The sequence below is a fragment of the Magallana gigas genome, chromosome 4 (genome assembly GCF_963853765.1).
Source record: "Magallana gigas chromosome 4, xbMagGiga1.1, whole genome shotgun sequence".
Taxonomy (NCBI): Eukaryota; Metazoa; Mollusca; class Bivalvia; order Ostreida; family Ostreidae; genus Magallana; species Magallana gigas.
Window position 1 is genome coordinate 9,537,355 of NC_088856.1, and position 14,701 is coordinate 9,552,055.

A 14,701-nucleotide genomic window follows, 5' to 3' on the forward strand; every position below is an offset into this window, starting at 1 on the left:
GACACACACTCCGTACCGTTGGACCAACGACATCTTACATCATCACCATCAGCGTCAACAACCGGGATAAGAATCTCATTTCGACAACCATATTGCACTCTGTGTTAAAATGATTCAATTCTGTTCTACGTTCAGAGAGAGAGAGGGAGAGAGAGAGAGAGAGAGATCCAATTCAAAAATCAATTTTAATAAGACTGAAATAGTAAAAGATAATGAGAGACGATGTATCTTCTAATTAAGCAGATTTGGTTTTATATGGTTCAAATTTATTGAACGTTGACAGAGCAAACAAATCGATATTATAAAATACAAAAAAGAAGAAGAAGAATCAAAGACAGTAGATGGACCACTGATATCAGAACCTGTATGTTGGCTTGCCGGTTGTAACAGGGCTCGTATTTGGTAGATTTGTGTCGTTTCTTTTTGCTAGGTAAACAACAGTGCCTATGGACCAACTTCCTGGGGAACCATAGCTCAGAGTCACCCAATCACCTCCCGTAAATCTCAAAGATATATAAAAAGAAATGTGACACAGCAATATTGTTTTAGCTGGTTTATAAAAAAAACAGTGTATTACAGTATATTGTTCTCAAAACATAGATTCTATTGGTTTCATCTAAAATGCGCTGTAAATTTCAAAACCTGTTTTCAATGCGCACTTACTCCACCTTGTAGGGGCCGATTCCTGCAAAAGTGTATGTAAATACGTTCTCCCCTTGCTCCCAATTTTCAGACTGACTGGCACCAGTGCATATATAGTTAACGTTAGCGATGTTTAGAGTTGAACCACATCCACTTGTACATTGCCAGTAGGAGCTGTTCATATTAGTCACAAGTTGTCCAATTGTTGCTGCTGTGCATCCTGGTCCTCGCCCATAAGCCCAACCGAGTTTAAACGAAAATTGTACCTGTCAATGAAAATAAGGTAATAAATATATTTCAAAGAAGATGCATTGATTTATTGCATTAAAGCATGGCCATCTGTTTTGTAGACTGTTTTATTTAAGGTATTTCCTATGTTTATTTATACATTTTCCCAAGTATGCAAAAGGTAGTCATGGAAGGTTTTACCTCGTTCCCATTGCCAGTAGCTTTCCAACTTATTGTCCCTCCTCTAAAGTGAGCTGTGTTTACAAAAGTGAACAAAAGAAGGAATATACTACAAAATTCCAAATTGTTCTGCAACATCATTCATGTATTTCGATGAGAGGTGGACTGTTTAATGTTTCGGAAAGCGACGGCTTTTATATAATTATTGACGCTCTTTTAATAAGATATAAAGATTTCAAAAACGAATTTATTAAGAGAAATGGACGTTCGTAAAAGAAAATTATTAAGGAAACACTTGATTCATTCTTTTTTTACGGTATCGAATTCTGATTTCGTGTTTAGAATACAAGACGCTTATCGATTTGCTGAAGACAGCAATACTAGTTTAACATATACTAATCTAATTAATCAAAGTTTATAGAGTTAAAACACTTACACTTATTGCCAAAATAACCCATTGTTTTATATATATGTTATCAAACTGACAAAACTGGGGCATAAAATTTGTAAGGCATGTTAAAATCAAAGTGAACTCAAATCCCATTTAATGCGTTACCACTTGGATCATTAACTGAAGCCTTTGATGTAGAAGTTATTTGGATTTAAAGGGGAAGGAAACTAAAAATATGTTGTACAATAAATCAACTAATTGTCATCTACTATAATTGTAAATCGTATTTATTTTCATTAAAAACCCCGGAACAATGAATAAATCAAGAAAATCGATCGCTTAATTTCAATTTCCCGCCGCCATAAGGGCTGCCATTGAACTTTAATCTATGACGTCACACCATCTATTCCGGTTTGTCTTATCAACATAACATCAGTATTAGTAAATCATGATATTGGCTCCAAATGACAAGTTCTGGAAAATTTGAAACAGTATTGATTTGAGACCGTTCTTTTACCTTTGCAAACTACAAACTAACGTCAAATGGAGCATGATCGTTGAAATCTAAAAGCGGAGGTTAGTGTGAGAGAAATCTCCGCGTAAATGTGGAAATTGTCAACAGATGCCAAATATCATAGAAAATGTCTGCCGTCGTTATTTCGACATGGTAATTCCGACTTTAAAGAATGAATTTTAAACATCCCGATTACAATTATAACATTTATTCAGTTAGCGAAGAACTTGACTTGGAATAAAAAAATTAATCGAGGTCGTTTTTAACTTTGAATGATAGCAGATTAACAGCTGTATATTTATGCATACAATGATACATGTATAATTATTTATTCTTTAGATTAACATGTGAACTCAAACATTATCAATTTTGTTTAGTCGATTATTTGAGTAACAGAAAGGCATAATCAGAACACTGTGTAATTCATTTGTATATGTAAACCAAACCGGAATAGAGGGTGTGACGTCAAAATAATTAATTTTCTTTGTTTTTAATACAAAAGAGTTCTACATCATGTCAGCCTCCAGTAAATACGATTTCTCCAACTTCAAACGTTCATTAAAGCTTAATTACGTATTTTTTTTCAAAACAGCATGACCACATGTGATAATATACACCACTTTATTAAAATAAATAAATTATGTTTTTGACTTTCCTTCCCCTTTAAGCCAAAAGAATATACGAATTTCATAAAATCGATGTGGATTTATATATGTGATGTAGACTTTTGTTCGTGTAAGATAAAGATTCCACAACTTAGATTAGCGCACTGGAGAATTGATATGATTCTGACTGTTGCATAATGAAAGCATGAAATAAATTCACATTATATGATCAAAATCCAAATGTTATCCATAAAATTCTTTCAACCTTTAGTAACAGCAAGGCATCAGCACTAAGAAACATTTGTAATAAAATTATTGACCCAGCAGCAGTTGTTAACAAATATAAAATAAAGCTTTTATTAGAGACTGTGTTGGCGATTGATACCTATGAACTGTGCTTGCATTCCACGATCAAGGTTGTTTACGTTAAACTTAAAAAAAATGAATATAACTGAAGTGTATAAATATAAAAAAAATATCATTTGGACTAAAGTTTCTTTATTGTAAATATTATTTTAAAGCCTCTTAGATATTTAAATATGATCTTAGTTATTGCATTAAGGTCAGGGTCTCGGTAACAACCCATGCCTACATGTCTATGAAATTCAAGATATACATTGTATGAATGGTGCTTTATAGCAAAAGCTTTGTTTGATAGAGCGTAAAAGGGATTTTTAGTTTTGTCCATTTTTGACAAATGGAATAGATCTAGAATGCCTATAGTCTCTCCAAAAGAACATTTAACAGGTATTTAACCTCTTCGATAAATATTGTTTATTCAAATTAGATAAATTTGAAAAAAGAATCATGTTATGGGTGTTAAACTAAATAAGATGCAATGTATGACTGTTTGACGAGGATTTTACTATCTTTTAAAATCAAGCGCAACACGTAGTGGTATCATAGTTTAAAAAAAATATGAATAAACAAACTCTGATCATCTTAAATTATATACGAGAACGACTATAAAAGTGCTTATTTAATAAAAACCGGTTTTGTGTTTTATATTTTATTCAAAATACAGGTGCAACAACCGATCAAAATCATTCAAACAATCGATTTACGCGGCTAATTCTCTTTAATGCCTCTAGTTAGATCAATGAAACACTTTTTTCATTATGAATTTCTAAATGAAAATCTAAAATACGAAAACACTGTGTGGTACTTGTAATGAAAGCTTACGATATATTATGACTTTACTAAGAAATAATAAGCCATAAAATGAAATACTTCGTTATGCAAGGACTTTCACGGGTTACGACTTATCACTTGTTCTCAAGTTATAATTGATGATATTACTCTATATATTTGATCAACAATTAAAAAATCTCAACAAACGACTGTCACAATAACAATTATGCAAAACATAATTTTCTTTAATAAGTTACATGTACATAAAACAACAGGTAAATATCTTAAAAATTATACTTTATTTCAGCTGTTTATCCATATGGCATTTTAAATTATTTTTTAGCGTATTGATTCCATGTACTTCAAAAAGTGCATTTTAGTCAGTGTGTTGTGGTGTGCTCAGAACCTCCTGAATGGAATTTTTCGATTAAAGCTGAAAATAAACAGTATAGAACAAAGTTATTTTTTTCGATTTAAAAATAATAATTTCTCATTTATAGTTCAATATTAAAAAATACGTAAACAAAAAAAAAAAAACAAAACAAAAACACTCACAGAGCTTTAGACTGCATATCAGATTGCTGGATATCAACAAAATTCGCCAACCTGGTTTAAAAATTAATATACATTTGAATATAATGGTTTTTGTAAGGCTATTTCTGCTAATAGTGTTTGAATTGAATAGATAAAAGATAATGTTATAAGATAAGAAAAGGCGTGTTTTACTTACCAACTGTGATCTATATCTTTGTATGTTTTTCTTTTGAAAATATAGGTAAAAACGCATATGACAAACAGACTCAACATTACAAAAGTTAAAATAATCAGAGCAAGTTTCCACTCTATCAGGTTACAATGGTACTCATTGATACGATCTTCACAATCAAACAGAAATATGCATGGGCCGGGTTCGCACTCATTTATATCTACAAACAACGTAAACTATGTATGACTTCAAAATTGAACGTATAAATTTGTTTTGATTTTAAATTGATTGTTTTCTTAATAATTTATCATTGTTTGATTGATACTTTATCTAGCAAAAACGTGTGGTTATTTCCCCAATGTCAGGAACTCACAATGATATTAAATCACAGATTTATCATTTTCAAATTTTTAAAGCTATTTAAGTTTCTTAACTTTTTGTTTTTCATACCTATTTGACAACGGTCACCTGTGAACCCAGGAAGACAGGTGCAGTTGAAGAAGTTGACAAGATCATTACATGTAGCTTGGTTCTCACATGGGTTGCTGGCGCATTCATTTATGTCTGAAATTGATGCATTTCTTAAACTTTTCGTATTATACATAAGTATGGAATTTTAACCTAGCATTGACTTACTGAGTCAATGTAAGACATACTTAGAACTAACTACCATGTAAATATTATCCGTAAAATATGAAAATGTTCATTTATATAAGCATAAATGTACATGTACATAATAAGTTCATACTATCATCTGAATCTAAATAAATATATTAGAACAATGTCTATTAATTCCGTAATCATTTTAACCGTTATTTTTCCATGCTTCATTAATTACATTGACCAATGTTGTTTTCTTCTTCAAAATCTTATTAAACGGATGAATGTTAAATACTGAAGCACTGTTAAGGAGAAAGATCGATCAACGTAAATAATGACAATGCTTTCAGAGATAGTCTTTGCTAAAAATAGTACCAATTTCACATTGTGTTCCAGTATATCCAGGCACACATTGACATTCAAATCTGTTGATCAGGTCAAGGCACGTTCCGCCATTTTGACAAGGCCTACTTGAACATTCATTAATATCTGTTTTATCAAAATAAGATAACGACTATTATTTTCTTTTAGGCAAAATAATACAATTTTAACAAAGCGAAAATCAACAAATTCGACCGTTTTATTTCTTTTGATTCTAAATTCTTTATGGATGGAAAGATATACCTATTTCACAAAATCGGCCCGTGAATCCGGGGACACATGTACACGTGTAGTTCTGTGTCATACCATTTCTAACACACGTTCCATTGTTCTGACAAGGCCCACTCAAACAAGGACTTACGTCTAAAAACGATTCATGTATCATTATAAGTAATAAATTACATTGAATAAAAAATAATTCATTGTAAAATGTTATTCTGTTTATTGATTAGAAAGTTTCGTGAAGTTTGAAATCAACACAAATATGAAGTACAAGTCATTATATAAGGAAAACATATAAAGAAAGGTTATTTTTGTGCGTTAATTTTTTTTATATCTTATTAAAAAAAGTAATGCTGGTTTTATAACTTTCATTTATTATTAAATAAATACACACCGTTTACATTAATGTTGATGCATCGTGATTCACTTGTTTTCCTGTAAAAAATGTTTCTTGAGCACATGATGTACCTTACATTTATTTTAGAAGGTAGAAGGTTTTTATGTTACAATAAAAAATGTATTCATATGAAATATTTTAAAGTTAACTTAATACTTTTTACATATCCAGTTCACTGTTAAACATAAGAGTAAATACCCTATGGAGTCCTCTGCCAAAGCGCAAACAATGTGGATTCCTACTTGGTTTTGCTGTGGCGTCCATGTTGTAGTGACAAACACACTCCCAGGTTGAGAAGGTACAGATTGGAGTGAGGTATACGTCATTCCAGCAGGTGAGGTGATATCTACCTTTGTAATACTGTTCGGAACACAGGTGTGTATATACGATATATATATCAAGCACATGAAACTACAGATTCGATACCAAAATTTTAAAATCCATAGTGATATTATTGAAATTAAAAAGAATGAATTTGTTACCTTCTGGTATTGGTGACGTAGAAAGAGAGATGGAAGATCTGCAAAATGTTTGTTTGAATGGTTGAACTTTGCGCTGGTGTTGGACTTATAAAACGAGGCTTGTCGTTACAATTTCCTGATACAGATGGTGTCTGTACTAAAAACTACAAATACAACTTTTCTTCAACAAAAATCAATACCGAAATCAAACGTATCGTATAAACATGAAAGTATATTCTTTCGAAAAGTGCAATTATACAAACAGAAATTGTAATTGATCGATACCTGCAAATTAACTGTCGACATCTTAGTACTTGTGGTATAAACCTGGGATCCAATAGTAATGGTGGACTTTGGATAGTCCTCTACAGAAACTGCGACCGCATATTTCCCATTTGATGTGTGATTTGCTGGAAATGATACTGTGCAGGTATTCTGCATTGATAGAAAATAGAAAGAACCAATATAATCAAAGCGAATAATGCATATGTTATACGATGAAAGATGAGATTTTTCAAACAGTATTTGCATATACACAAAAAATAAAACGATAACGAAAGACTTTATTTATGGAAAACCACTTGTGGCAAAGCATTGTCAATGAAGAAAAATTAGTTTTACCTATCAAATGATTTTGAACATCTCTACTTTTTTAATTTTTTTTTTAAAATGTATTCCTGATTGGAAATTGATAATTTTTTCGATTATCAATATATAGAATTGATTTTTTTTTTTGATTTTTTTTACAACTAATTCAATATATGAGTTTCAAAAAAGGTATTTTAACCCGTTTATTATTTTAAAATACTTTATGACAGCACGTCACAATATAAAGATTGAATTGCATTTGGAAGTTTTTTTTATTGACACAGTTTTATGTGGTCGTCCATCTACAACATGTTCATGAAACCATTAGATCCTAAGTTCGAATACGACACGGAATTCCCCTTTTAGGCATATATGTCCAATCTTGCAAATAAAAGATTATCATTTCGTTTTAAAATACTTATATTTCTAGTGTGCGCTTGTTCGAGGAGGTTTTCTAAAATACATGGATAGCTGAGTTCTCTTCATTAACAATACTTACGCTATCAATCGTCGCCGACGGAAGTGCATTACAGATAGAGACACACTCTGACCCCGTTGACCAGCGACATCTAACGGTGTCCCCATCGTCATCAACAACCGGAATACGTATCGTGGCCTGGCATCCATATTGAATTCTGATTGACAATGGAAAACAAAATATAATGCATCTAATTTTTTTAATAATAAATGTTCCTGATCGTTTCGTTTAAAATTAAGAGACAGCCTAAAAAACCTTTGTTTTATTTCTCAATTCAGAAGACAATGTACAAAAACATCATATTTTTCATGACGTCACATCTTAAAACATGATTGATAGGTTTATGTTTCGAATATAAAGAAATATGTTAGAAGGATTAATCGTTTACAGCTAGGTTAACGAATTTATTCATGTATTTGATTGGTGTGTACGAATATATCAAAAACAATATCATGACAATAATTCAACCATCACATTCTGTTCCCGTAGCAATGAATAATTCTAAATCGAAAAATTATTGCGTTTGTCTTATTGACAGATTATTGACACAACTTATCAAAAACGTTTGTTAGAGATACTTAGATAGTTCCAAAGAAATATTTTTTTTTTGGTTCAATAGAACAAAGTGCATTGGTCGCAAGTGTCGTGTTTATAAACAATATTTAATAAGAGCCTATAATGACAGAGTATTAAGTTTGTATACATACGTATACATTGGTTTCCCGGTTGTGACTGGACTTCTGTTCTTTGTATGAGTATCACTACGATTTGCTAAGTAAACTACAGTTCCCACGGACCAACTTCCGGCGCTTCCAAAATCCAACGAAACCCAAGCACCACCGGTGAATCTAAACATATTAAAATAATTTGTATTAGATGTAAAGATCACATATAAGCCAATTGGTAATAAGAAACATTTTCTATATTCTGAAAGAATATCTACTCACTCAACAGTGTAAGGCCCAATTCCAGGAAATGTGTACGTAAAAGTATTTTCTCCTTGCTCCCAGTTATCGCTTACACTTGCACCTGTACAAATATAGTTTATGTTCGCGAGATTTACAGTTCCACTACAACCACTGGTGCATTGCCAGTACTGTGAACTCTGTCCAGTAACAAGCTGTCCAACTTTACTTGGGGTACAGCCCGGACCACTTCCATATGTCCATCCTAGTTTAAAGGAAAAACGTACCTACAAAAATGATAAAAAGATTATTGAAAATGTGATTTTAATCTATTTTTATTTGATTAACATAAAATGAGTTGTTGAAATCGTGTTTTTTTTTTTTTTCATGCTCAAAACTTTAGGAAACAATCGAATGTTAAGTGCTTTAAAAATATTCTTTTTATGTCTCGACATTGCAGAAATTAGAAATAAAGTTTACGAATTAAGAAAAATCATTTTATCAAACCTTAAAACAAAAATAATTTTAAACCTCATTTCCATTGCCAGTAGGTTTCCAGCTAATAGTGCCGCCTCTAAAATGATTAGCTTCTATCGGAAATTCTAAAAGTGATAATGAAATAAACAATAATAATTTTCGTCCTGACATACTCATATGAAAACCAAACTTAAAACATATAAGTTTTATGTAAGTAGAACTGTCTTTATTGCTATCTAATAATTTTGAGTATACTGCAGTCGGTTTTTATATAGGTAGTAAACCAGGAAGAATTCAAACAAAAAAATCTAAAATTGTACCAATTGTTTAGACAACGTTAAATAAATCTACGATGCGACAAGTATTTGGCAGGTTCCGTGTACCCTGCTCTTTTATACCAATTTATTATTTGAATAATCAAGTATGTCTTCGTTAGTGAGGAAAAATCGAAATAATATTCAAGCCTTATCAAAAGACAAACGTCGTCCTATTCTCTCCTATTCTTTAAATTAAACCTTGTCATTAAGTCAACTGTATTTAGCATACATGTTTAAAAAAGTGACGAATGATAGACCTATATCATATTTTAAATGTTTAGTTACTTCATGATGACTTTATAATCGTATTAATAACTCATTATTACAAACTTTTTGGGAGATGTAACAAAGAGTTTGGTTTGAATATTGTTAATACATGTCTAAAAATCAATACCTTATATACTTAGATCGATTTTTAAAGAGTGTTTATTTTTCAATTGGATTGATTTGTATGGTTTATTCTTAAACCGACAACTCTTTAAAAGAAAACTATATATACATGTATACGGTCATGAGTAATTATTCTTAGATTTGAACGACCGACCACTCCTTTTAACTTACTTAAGTATGTGTTACAAAAACAAGCACTGTGTGACTGAATCCTCAATTTTGTTGAATGAGGAAATGTGTATTTATGAGACAAGTAATTCTCAACTGACGTCTTTTTGAAAGTTTATTTTTTTTTCATTTATGCCCGAATAATGATATAGGAATTGGTCTTCATTGTTTTTTAAATTTTGAAAGACCGATTATTGTATTGGATGGCAATGTAAATAATGCAAATACAATTAAGTAGGGGTGCTATAACATATTTATCTACATTCACTTAGTATTCTCTGTACTATTTCTAAACCAAACCTATTTTAATTCGCAGCGATATCGAAATTGGCAGGACTGAAATCTACACGATTTAATTTCAACTTGTTTATAGATATGTCGCAACCTTCTGCAACATTACAAAATTCATGGATTGCCCGATTTATCCATGACGATATTAATATCATTCTCAAACGTCTATTTATGAAGACATGGCTATTTGTTTTACATTTACAATGTATCTAACTACTGATGTTTGTTGGTATTTTGTTTTATGATAAATCCATTTGAAAACCAGTAAATCAAACATACCTCTCCTGTTCAGGTGACTTTTTGCGAATTACACGTCTCTCAAACAAACATGGATTTGTCCAAACAAGGAAGCATTAATCTTCTCCAATCGCAATACTTCAGCTAAATTTCAACTTTCATGTAGAGGAAACGATTTGTAAAAATCTTTCACAACTTTGACAATTTCAAATGAATAATGAGATCTTAAGAGGGATCTCTCGGGTATTTATAAACTTTGAAGTGTGGTTACAGGTATTCGGGCTTTTAAATACCTCTCTGTCTTTTTCTTTTTCAAGAGGGGGGAAATGATTATTCAATAAACTTTACACAACTTTACTAAAATATTAAAAGTAAACACCTCTAATGAATCAGTTTGCAATGTATAGAAACACAATACATTGAACTGATCTTAATAAATTACAGAATCTTTGATAAATCTCGTGAAAATGTTTCAACTATTTATACTTTTAAACTGTTCTTGTTTAAGTCTTCGGTAATAGAGGACCATGTAATGTTACAATAAAAAATTCAGTTTTTAAAACGAACAGATTTTAATCAAACTGACATGGTGACTCATTAAAGATGATTTTGTTGGGATTTTGACAACAGAATAAAGATAAAAATACACGAAATTTCATCAAACAAAAGGATTCACGCATTTTAAGCCATCACCAATCTGTTGGCTAGCCGTTAAAAATGAGCTGTTTCGGACATTAATTTGAGTGTCACGTGGTTGTGATTGCCCTCTTTGAATAGTCGTAGTGAAAAACTGAAAAAGGAATTTACAAAGCTTTTTATGTCTTTATTAAGAAATATGCATTCATAGAAAGTGCATCTTAATGCATATAGTTCTTGAAGGCATCAGTCTTCGCTGAAAGGTCGCTAGTTTATAATATATGCAACGCTGTGGTATTTACATTAATCTCCCTACGATTCCGTGGCTATGAAACGGAAGGGAAATTCAATATTTATGTGTTTGTCCAACGCTTTATTCTATTAACCTCTTTTAAATTTGATTTATTTACGTTTGAACATCGTAATTTTCCAAAGGTCATATTCAGGTATGATATATAAAATGTATGAAAATCGAAGCAAAATTTTGACAATTGGTAAGTCATGGGTTTGTGTGTCATTTTGTTTCTTTACTTTAGAATCGACAGTATCCCGTTGCTATTTCATTTTTGACTTAATATTAAAATTTTGTTTCCTCTTGGTTTTCACTTGGATAATTTAATTTCTCCTACAAAGATAAGATAAGCTTATTTATATAGACATGATAGCAGAGAAAAACCTTATTGAAAGAGACTGTCAAATGTACATGTAAGTATACTGTTTGAACGATTCAGATAAAATTTAAGTTGCCGATATCAAAATTTGCGTTTTTTTCGGAGTGGAGCAAAAAAGGTTGTTATCAACGATAATATTTTAGACATCATTATCCCAAAAAATTCGTTTTTTAATGTTCAAGTTAAGGTGGTTTCGGACACTGTTGTGACGTATTGTTTATCTAAATAAACAATCCAATGAAGTGAAATAATGTAAGTGGTTACTTTCTACCTAATCTTAATTAATTCACATTTGCTTCTTTGGGGTAGTGACAATTTTTCTTATAATACAAACTGCTTATATTTTTTGAGCAGTTAAAAACTTTATTAAAGAGTCTTGGAAGAATTAATAACAAATTTCTCTTGTTAATGCTATTTTTTACTGTATATCAACGCTATTTATTATTTATTTGCAAATACTTCGTAAATGCATATTTATGAATATTATAAATTGTAAAGTTAATAACTATAAGAAACATGTAATATTACTATGACATTCGTATATTGTATGTATTATCATTAGGAGTGCAACACGTCAGGTGAAAGAACTTGTTTCCAATCCTTTTGTGTATTTTACACAAAAAATATATGTTAAAATCAAATCAAATCAATCAAATCAAGTAGTTTCTGTACCTTTCTGCGTAGTGAAAAGATATTAAAAATAAAATTTAAAAGAATTAAATATATAGGAATTGAAATGAAAAAGAAACATGTACATTGTAAACTATTTGAAACAAACTAACATGTTTAACATATCGGACAGTATCAGGTTAATCATTGAAATTATTTAACGTGATTATATGTTTCTGCAGAAAATTGTATATCATTTTAAATCGTTTATCAATCACATATCTTGTTCTATGGTGCGTTATATCTATCATGCGTGTATTGTGTCCTATCGTTTATTTTGTAAATCAAAATTTTTGCCTGCACTGTATGCATTTTGAAAATGAAAGGTAATTAACAATATATGTGTGTCGGGACCCCTTAATTGCAGCATGCTTTGTTAATATATATAGGTTAAACATTCTGGCAGATCTAAAGCAAAAGGGAGTTGTATTAAATTTTAATACTGTAAAACACTATTTCATCATTATTCTATATTTAAAAAAGGAAGAGTACTGCTAAGTACTTCCTTTAGATATGATTTCTTACTAAGTCGAGTGTACTTGTTATTGAGTTGTACATCACAAAGTCACAGGTACCAGATGATATGGTGCACCATTGATACTAAGTCATATGAACGACTAGAGAAATTAGAACTTTAAGATGAAGTACAGACGACATAAGATTAATCCTATGTACGACTTACCAATTCGTTATAAAAATATTATGATCCGAAATTACGAAATAGTGCATCATTTGCACATACCAGGGGATTTGTTGAACGTAAGATATACTATTATAATATTTATAGGACTCAACAATAACCCGCAAAACATAATACTTTTTTATAAAGGTGAAAGAACTGCCAGTGGTTACGGCTTACAAATGTTTCACTTGCTTTGAAGATAAAAGGATGATATAACACTGATTGCTTTTAATTCAACCATACGGAAATATCAGCAAACGTCAATAATAATAATGACAAACAGAAATTTGATAAAGAAAACATAAAAAAACCCAGATTATTATCAATAAATAATAAATGATTGAATTCAATTTTTATTCATTAAGCTTATTAATCTTATAGCAAGCGTTTCTTAAACTAATTCCTTTTCTGAATGAAAACTCCATAGATAATTGTAAATCAACAATACAACACAATAAATGTATTACACGAAAATTAAGTTATACATTAATAACCTACCACACTAATACGAAAAAATCCACACTCCACACACAACACATTTAAACCAATACTCGTACATGCAGACAAACGCTCACATTGAACTTAATGTGACACAAAAAACAAGAGGCCCATGGGCCACATCGCTCACCTGAACAGCAGTTCCTTGTAACATTACATTTCGTAGCATATGCTTTTTCTATTTTAAACATTGAACCCCTTTCTGGGGACCCAGTTATGGTCCGAGGTTTATGGTTGGCTTGAACAACATAAATAGTAACATAGGAATGAAAATGTGAAGCACTGCGGTGGGACCGCACGTACACAACCTGAAAAACTGAACATAGCAGAGTTCCACTTCAAGAGGAATAACTCTCAGACTGTACAGAACACAAGAAAGATAACTCTTGGTTCCACTACATTAGAGTTTACACAATTTGAGGATCCTTGCATAGTAATCTCACAAACTGTAGCATTATAGTTCTCGAGAAAAACTTTTTAAAAACATTTTCAATATATCTTTCTATGTTAAACTTTGAACCCCTCTTGGGGCCACAGTATTAGTCCAGTGCTAAAGTTTTAATTATTTGGAATCTACATTATTTAAGGATGCTTGCCTAGTTATCTCACAAGCTGAAGCATTATAGTTCCCTAGAAAAAGATTTTTCAACATTTTCCCTCTATATTTCTATGCTAAACTTTGAACACCTCTTGGGGCCCCAGTATTAGATTGAGATCACGGCTTTTATAATTTCGAATCTACACTATTTGAGGGTGCTGACGTAGTTATCTGACAAATTGATGCATTGTAGTTCTCGAAAAGAAGATTTTTAAACATTTTCCATATATACCGGTACTTCTACATTTAACTTTAAACCCATCTTGGGTCTCTAGTATTAGTCCAGGGGTCACTATTTTAAAACTGTCGAACCTTCATTATCCAAGGTTGTATGCATGATAGTAATCTCACAAATTGAAGCATTGTAGTTCTCGAGAAGAAGACTTTTTTAACATGTTACCTTTATATTTCTTTAATAAATTTTGACCCCATCTTGGGGCCCCAGTATTGGTCCGGGGGTCACGATTTTACCAATTAGGAATCTACATAAGCGAAGGATGCATGCATAGAAATTCCACAGACTAAAACATTGTAGTTCTTGAGAAGAAAATTTTTAAACTTTTCCTTTATGTTTTTTAAAATGTTTAAATTTTGAACCCCTCTTGGTGCCCATCAATTGTCCGGGAGTTACAATTTTT

The 14,701-nt window shown here is 31.1% G+C and overlaps 1 protein-coding gene across 1 annotated transcript in view; it reads right to left on the minus strand.

Annotated features, from left to right (window-relative positions):
• The window catches only part of LOC105339562 (uncharacterized), a 240,410-nt gene extending 231,333 nt beyond the window's left edge, over positions 1–9,077 (minus strand). Inside the window, exons 1-9 of the mRNA XM_066082309.1 lie at positions 8,961–9,077; positions 8,472–8,716; positions 8,232–8,372; positions 7,546–7,681; positions 6,744–6,893; positions 6,480–6,622; positions 6,196–6,357; positions 5,995–6,035; positions 5,622–5,741 (exon numbers count right to left, since the gene is read on the minus strand). Coding sequence (XP_065938381.1) covers positions 5,622–5,741; positions 5,995–6,035; positions 6,196–6,357; positions 6,480–6,622; positions 6,744–6,893; positions 7,546–7,681; positions 8,232–8,372; positions 8,472–8,716; positions 8,961–9,077 — 1,255 coding nt within the window. The remainder of the gene's footprint in view (positions 1–5,621; positions 5,742–5,994; positions 6,036–6,195; positions 6,358–6,479; positions 6,623–6,743; positions 6,894–7,545; positions 7,682–8,231; positions 8,373–8,471; positions 8,717–8,960) is intronic.
• Between the last annotated feature and the right edge of the window lie 5,624 nt (positions 9,078–14,701).